Source organism: Lathyrus oleraceus, chromosome 3 (assembly GCF_024323335.1).
Source record: "Lathyrus oleraceus cultivar Zhongwan6 chromosome 3, CAAS_Psat_ZW6_1.0, whole genome shotgun sequence".
Classification (NCBI taxonomy): domain Eukaryota; kingdom Viridiplantae; phylum Streptophyta; class Magnoliopsida; order Fabales; family Fabaceae; genus Lathyrus; species Lathyrus oleraceus.
This window is the reverse complement of record NC_066581.1, coordinates 463,522,265-463,530,376: the sequence shown is the minus strand read 5'-3', so window position 1 is coordinate 463,530,376 and position 8,112 is coordinate 463,522,265. Positions and strand designations below refer to the sequence as shown.

Here is an 8,112-nt window from a genome sequence, read left to right as displayed (position 1 = left end):
AAGTTGGAATTGGATGAATTGGAGGTGATATTTGTGCTCAATGATGTTTTCTCTTTAAAATCATGTCTCTGTTTGGAATTTTGGTGATGGTTCATGTTGACCAGTCCGGTGAAGCTCACCGGAGAAGACAATTGGAGCTCTGGCTCCGGTGATGATGTGTCTTGAGTCTGAGCCATGGGATCCAACTTCCACGTTTTAATCTTAGCCGTCCCTTGTGAATACCACGTTTGACTAAGAAACACATGGAACGCGTGTTTTGGATCATCAGATATGCTACCTCAATTAATGAGGGAGATCTGATGGTCCACGTATTTTTGAATTTTCTGAATTTTATTTTAATTCCATTTTCTTCAATAATTCATAATAAATTTAATATTGATCCAAAAAATATGCGACTTTCACCAAAAAATTTCATTTTTTTTCTCTTTCATATTTTGAATTAAAATTATTTTTTGGATCATTATTAATATTTTTCATGAATTAATTGATTTTTCATGTGTTTTTAATTGTTTAAAAATATTTTTAAGTGTCCAAAAATTATGAAATTTTTTCTCCAAGGTCCTTTGACCTTGTTTAACTTATGATAAATCTCATGGCCATTTATTTGGTGTTTTGATGAGATTTTAGGATTTGGACAAAATATATTTGAATTTAATGCATTATTTCAATATTTTTAATTGAATGAATGTCATTTTAATTGTGTTGACCATTTGTATTGACTTAATTGAGTTTCTTATTTGTTGTTGGGCCTTGGTCAAGGTTGATTTGACTTTGTCAAGTTAATATTATTGGATTTAGGGGATTGATGGAATGTACATTCCATCTCCCAAAATGAATGAATAATATTAATTTGGTAAAAGTCCTCCTTTGACCAATTTGTGATCTCATTCATCCATTTCCCTCTTCATCTAATTCCCCTTCTTCATTCATTAATTTCAATTGGCCAATGACATCTCAAAGTCCTAATGCTAGTTGATTGAAAGATTAACATGAGTATGGCTGAGATTAGACCACACCTTTTACATATTTTTTGTGTGTGGTATGTTTAATGAGCATAGTTCATAATACTATGTCTCCAACATGCACTAACACCAAAAGTCTATTGCCCGACCTCAAATAGTTGTGACTTCTATATAAGTCCAATTACGATTGCTTAACATAGTGCTAAATTTGTGACACAAAAGGCATAAGCATTCTAGTTAGTGAGATTGTAAGTCTCCCCTCATCCATGGTATTGTGTGGAAACTTGGCATTCTTTCCTTCCTTTGGAAGATGTTTTGGTTCAAGGATCCATGCTTATGGCAAGTGGGTTGAGTGTTCTCCAAAGAATGTCTTAAAATCAAAAGCAAAACAAAACTAACTTCTAACTTACTAACCATTAACTTTTAATTTCAAGTCTTTACTTTAATACAATTTACTTTTAGTATTCTATTATCATTTGCCATTATACATATCATTCTAATTGTTTATGTTAATGTAATTTTCACTTTGTCCATTTGGACCATATTGTATGATATTATTTTGTTTGTGGTTTGCTTGCTTGGTCTTTGACCATAAATGTACATAATAATAACAAAAACCCTAAAAGATTTTTTTGTGGACTGTTGGTTTGATCTTGCCCCAATTGGACTTAGAACTTAGGCAACATTCCTTTGCTAATGGACTTGGCCAATGCCAATTTGTTGAAGAACCAAGTGCTTGCAATTTGAATTCATATGATACATCATTCAAGATCTCTCCAGTTCATCTGCAACATTGATCATTATCAAGCTGTTATATTGAACCTGTAACTTGTGGAATTCATCTGCTACATAGGCCATTTTGAATAAGATCATGAAGTGGATAAGCTAGGATAAGACCATCTTTATTTGATGTCTTTGCTCTTCAACATTGATATAATTGTGCATTTGTGTGTTGCTTGATTCTAAAAAGTCCAAGGGAATTCTGGGTTTCTATTGACATACTTGTCTATTGGATTGCTCCCATTTGGCCATATCTTTTCAACTTTAAACTTTTAAATTTTGTGCATAGGGTAGTCTCTTCATCTTCTCCTCATTTCTTTAATTTCAAAACCTCTCCCTCCATTTTCAAAAACTTCTTTGTGTGAACTATTTTCTAAACTTTGACTACTTTTACAAAAGATAGAAACTTTGGTCTTATGCCATTGCATTTTCAAACTTATTTTCTTAAATCAAACTTGTAAATGAACTTAACTATACTTGACTTAATATTTCAAAAAAGCCAAAAAGAACTAACTCATTCAAACCATTTTCAGGCATTTGTGTCTTTCAAACTAAATTTTGTTAAAACCAACACACTCATTTTAAAATTTATAGCACGAACTACGAGGTTTTGATCCCTCATTTATATGTTGGTACGTAGGCATAAGACCGAAGGTCTTGTCAAACACAAAAATACAATTAATGAATTCTTTTCCCATCCCCATTCTATTTGTTTGTAAACATCACTTTGTACAAAATACATATGCACACAAAAAGGACTCCCTAGGAGTACCTAGGACACTTTGGGTGCTAACACCTTCCCTCTGTGTAACCAACCCCCTTACCCGTGATCTCTGATTTTTTATTAGTTTTTATTTGAAAACTTCTTACTATTTGGATTTTGTTAGTACTTTTCCCCCTTTCCCTTGGAAATAATAAAAGCGCGGTGGCGACTATTGTTAATTGATCTATAGCTTGTCAATAGCTTGATGATCATGAATTTCCCGCTACAGATATATATCTGAATTACAATATGCATGTATTTATATGCAAAGTTACTTGTACTCTAAGTAACAAACTAACTGACTAACTTGATAAGTAAATAACTAACAAACTCTAATCCTAACTAACTTGAATTATATCAGAACACTCTCATGATACGTCTAATTTAGTAAAATCGATTTTTATCAATTAAAATAAATTTTGCAAGAGTTCTATTAAGGCAAGCCAACTTTGTCCAATTTATTCATGCTTATCAAATCTTGTCTTCAATTTTTTAAAAAATATTTAGATATTTTCAGACCGTTGATATATGTATAAGTAACTCATATTTAAAATACTATTGATGCCAATATATAAAAAATGTATTTGGTTTTTGTGTATATGCCAAACACTAAAGTTTAATCAACATATAAATTACAAATCAAACAAACATGACTATACTTTTTTATATTTAACTTCTTCCATTATACCAATAAATCATGTCATATAAGAAAACAACCTAAAGTAGTCAAATATCAAATATGATACTAAGATAGGTTTTGGTTTGGAACTCAATCTTAAATACTTAATATTATTAGATTTTCTTGAGAAAGAACTATATTACTTATTGTAATCTTTTCCGACTTGAATAATTAAATTATTGTAATTGCAGTGAATATTTAATTTTTAAGAAAATATAAAAATAATTGTTTAGCTGGCGGTTAAGATATTTTTTTCAAGGATAATTGGTGTTTTTAAAAGAGTTTTTTTCCCCTCCGCCTTCTTTCATTTCCTTCCAAACATTTGCTGTCAGTCTTACATTAAAAAGATTTGACAGAGTATATTCAGTTAGAGGATTCAATAAATTTGTAGTGCTTAGACAACTATTTGTGGTTGGCCAGTTACAAAAATGAGACCCCCCAAATATGTAAAATATTGATTGTGAAGTGTATACTAAATTGAAAGTTGATCCAAAAAAAAGGTTGCATATCCTATTAAGATGGATTACCTAGAAATAGAATCTTTCATGCTTGCCACTCCATAATTACAGGAAACCACTTCTTTTCTCTTTTTTGTGGTCCATTCCTATTTTTTTTTTATATGTTAGAGAGTAAAAATAGCCTATTACATCTATTGACCCAATCAAATTTTACTCTTTCTCAAATTCACATTATCAATTAAAAATCATTTTCTAAAAATGGAACTTTCTTAAAAGGAATGTTACTATTCCCTAGCAATCATCGATGTTTTTGTTTTTGTAAATTAATACATGGATGTTAAGTAATAATATATACTACTATCAAAGAGTATATTATTACTATAGAGTCTAATCTCTTAAAAATATTAATTTAAATAATTTTCAATAATGATAAATAATGATTGTAAAATAAAACGGTTGAATTTAAATAGTTTATAAATTATATCTAAAAACACATCAATAAATAATATTCAAATTCAAATTCGAATAATTATCTTTCAATAAAAATTGTAAGAATAAAGACAAAAAAATATATATATTAGAGCAAAATATTTACAAATTGTAGTTTTAATATTAAGCAAGTTAGAGTTCTAATAAAAGAAACTTATTTAAAAAAAACACTTAGCACTAAAAATACATAATGAGGAAAGCAAACCTAACTATAGATTCATTCTTGCATATTAAAAATGAAGACATATTGATATGAATAAAAAAAATAAAAGCTAAAAATAGTACATCAAAATTAACAAATTTCCAATTTAAACACACATATAAAAACTTAAAAAAGCAAAAATCAATAGTTAGTGAAAAATAGAAAAAAGTGTTATTAAAAAAGGAAAAATAATAATAGAAATAACCTAAATAAGGGCCAAACACCATGGAAAGCGTTCCTTAAATCTGAGATTTAAAATCGGAATCCAACGGTTCATATTGCATGTAGTTCTTTTTATATTGAATTCCATTTTTCCATTTTAATTTGGTCTTAGAGTTTCTCTCTGCGCTCTCTCTCTCTCCCTCTCCCTCTCTTCCTCTCACCTTGCCTCTGTGCATTCTCTATCGTTCTTTGCCTTCCATCACCCTCGGCATTTTCCTTCCCAAGGTTTGTTTCTGTTCTCTGATCCGTTTTTTTCTTGCTTGGATCTGTTTTTTTACGTTTCTTTTTGTTTTTTTAGTATTGAATTTTGATTATTTGATTAAGGGTATTGGTTTTATTTGGTTAGATTTTAAATGGGTTGTTGGATTTTGATTTACGAAATTGTATATGATCAAATTTTCATTTTTAACATTTTTTTTTGTTTCGGATAAAAATAGAAATATGATGTATGAGAATTGGATGTGAATTGATCGATGTAGGTGTTTTGTGTTATTTAAAAGAGAGAATTTTGATTGGTTTGAATGATTTTAGTAATCACCGATTTTGATTGGTTAATGGTGTTGGATTTGGATCTATCATTTTTAAGCTTGGTCCTATCAAAAGTTGTTTTCAGATGTGTGGGGTGGAAGAATCTGAATTGTTGTTTTTTGATGTTGATAGAATATAATTAATAGTTTGCTTTTTTTTTATATGATGCAATTAAATAAAGAATTTTGAGATGAAAAGTGAAGTTTGGTGAATCTCCCTTTCAACAGAGAAAGAAGAGATTCTGAAAAGGAAATGTGATAATGCTTTTCAATTTTCATGTGGACCTTAACTATCAACTATTATCTATGATTGATGGCGTTGTAATCAACTAGTGCATGTTTGATATCACGGTGACGGTGACTAGCTATGCCAAAAGATCTAAAAGTGTAGAATTGATTTTAACATGTTTGGATGTGTTACAATATAATTGATTTTAGGATGTATGTGTAGTTATGTTACTTTTTATTTCAATATTACTATGTTGGAATACATGTATCATGCAATTTGGTATACTAGTTTCTTTTCTAAGGTTAATTTATTTGATGGTTATTTTCTGAGCTGTTTATTGCACCTTGGTGTGTTAAACTATAATTGGTTAGCTCATGTTTGTATCTTTTGGACATCTATTTTGTTTGTAAAGCCTAAGGATTATTGACTTTGATTTGGCTAGATTTGTGATTGAATTGCAATATTCTGCCAATGAAATCGGTTTGGGGAAAAAAATTCTAGATTCATATAGTTAATGACTTTTAAAAAAAGTACTTTATAGAAATAGTGCACTTCTAGTAAGGATTTTTGATTTATCATGCAGATAGTAGAAGATGGCAGACGCTGAGGATATTCAACCTCTTGTTTGTGACAATGGAACTGGAATGGTTAAGGTACATGATAGTTTTTGGTATTGATTTTTCTTGAAGAATAACACAATGCAATACTCTTGGTTATTTTATTGGAGTTTCTTATATTTGTATTACCGAAGGCTAATTGAATTTGAGAAAATTCAGTGTAATAATATCTTTTCAGGCTGGATTTGCTGGAGATGATGCACCTCGTGCTGTGTTTCCCAGCATTGTAGGTCGTCCTCGTCACACTGGCGTGATGGTTGGCATGGGCCAAAAAGATGCATATGTTGGTGATGAGGCACAGTCTAAGCGTGGTATTTTGACTCTCAAATACCCCATTGAACATGGAATTGTTAGCAATTGGGATGACATGGAAAAGATTTGGCATCACACCTTCTATAATGAGCTTCGTGTTGCTCCAGAAGAACACCCAGTCCTGTTAACTGAGGCTCCTCTTAACCCTAAGGCTAATCGTGAGAAGATGACCCAAATCATGTTTGAGACTTTTAATACCCCTGCCATGTATGTAGCTATTCAGGCCGTTCTTTCACTGTACGCCAGTGGTCGTACCACCGGTGAGTCATTTTTCAGTTGTTCGATTAGCAGCTATATCATGTTTTATGTGCCATTTTCAATATGTCACATGTCATAATAGACTTTTTGAAGTTTACTTACTTACCTTCTCTATGCAGGTATTGTGTTGGATTCTGGTGATGGTGTCAGCCACACTGTCCCTATCTACGAGGGTTATGCCCTTCCACATGCCATCCTTCGTCTTGATCTGGCTGGTCGCGACCTGACTGATTTCTTGATGAAGATTTTGACTGAGCGTGGTTATTCTTTTACCACGTCAGCAGAGCGTGAAATTGTTCGTGATGTGAAAGAAAAGCTGTCATACATTGCCCTTGACTATGAGCAAGAGCTGGAGACAGCGAGGACCAGCTCATCCGTGGAGAAGAGCTACGAGTTGCCTGACGGACAGGTAATCACCATTGGAGATGAGCGTTTCAGATGTCCAGAGGTGCTGTACCAACCATCCATGATAGGAATGGAAGCAGCAGGAATTCACGAGACCACATACAACTCCATCATGAAGTGCGATGTTGATATCAGGAAAGACTTGTACGGTAACATTGTCCTTTCAGGAGGAACAACCATGTTCCCAGGCATTGCTGATAGAATGAGCAAAGAAATTTCTGCTTTGGCCCCAAGTAGCATGAAGATCAAGGTCGTTGCACCACCTGAGAGAAAATACAGTGTCTGGATTGGTGGTTCTATTTTGGCATCCCTTAGCACCTTCCAGCAGGTTTGTTTCGTTCGTTACTTCCTTTCTTTTTCTCTCGATGTACATTGACACAAATGTTTTGTTTTGAATGCAGATGTGGATTGCAAAGGCAGAATATGATGAATCTGGTCCATCAATTGTGCACAGAAAGTGCTTCTAAATCACTACTACTACTACTTCTGTTTTGAGAGAAAGAGGTTTTATCAAAGGGAAAGACTAGTGTTATGAATCCTCCGGAAACATTGCAACTTGTAGCCCTTTAAATTCATTATTATTTGCTTTTGTTATCATTTGTTCATGTACTTATTCACAATGTTGGAGTGATTATTTGCTGAAAGCGAGTTTTTTTTTAAATGATCTACTTCATTTCAGTAATATTTTCATGAGTTTTATTTATTTATTTTTATCACTAGTTCAATCTTGCATATGAATTAACTGGGATTATCAGACAACTACTCTCACATCACCATAATTGCAAACATGTATTTTGCAGTTACTTGTTTATGAAGTGGAACCAATGTTAAAAACATATTAATAGAAAGCTATGATGTGTTGCTTCTATTAGTTATGTAATGCATAAATAAATAGCAGCAATGTCTTACCCATTAATCAATGTCTTACCCTTTAGTTTTTTTAGAACCAAACGAGTAATGGAGGAATAACCTGAACCAAATCCATATCTTTTACCTAATTGATTTGAGGTTAGGATCAAAGTCGATAAAAACTTAGTTTACTTATAATATTAGAAAACACAATGAATATCAGAGAGGAAGACACTAAACAATCAATGTGTCGATTAGTCAAATTCAATTTATTTATAAGAGATGTTTAAATTGAATCTTATTAGTCGAAAACAATCTAACATTACAAGTTTATATAATTATAATCGCTAAAGAAGATTT

At 31.8% G+C, this 8,112-nt stretch overlaps 1 protein-coding gene across 1 annotated transcript; it reads left to right on the top strand.

The window, feature by feature from the left end:
• The first annotated feature begins 4,614 nt into the window (after window positions 1-4,614).
• On the top strand, window positions 4,615-7,564 carry LOC127128189 (actin-11). The gene is made up of 5 exons (XM_051057424.1): window positions 4,615-4,780; window positions 5,895-5,964; window positions 6,107-6,500; window positions 6,618-7,231; window positions 7,305-7,564. The coding sequence occupies exons 2-5, from the start codon at window positions 5,905-5,907 to the stop codon at window positions 7,368-7,370; spliced, it is 1,134 nt and encodes a 377-aa protein (XP_050913381.1). The 5' UTR covers window positions 4,615-4,780; window positions 5,895-5,904; the 3' UTR covers window positions 7,371-7,564.
• Window positions 7,565-8,112: the final 548 nt, after the last annotated feature.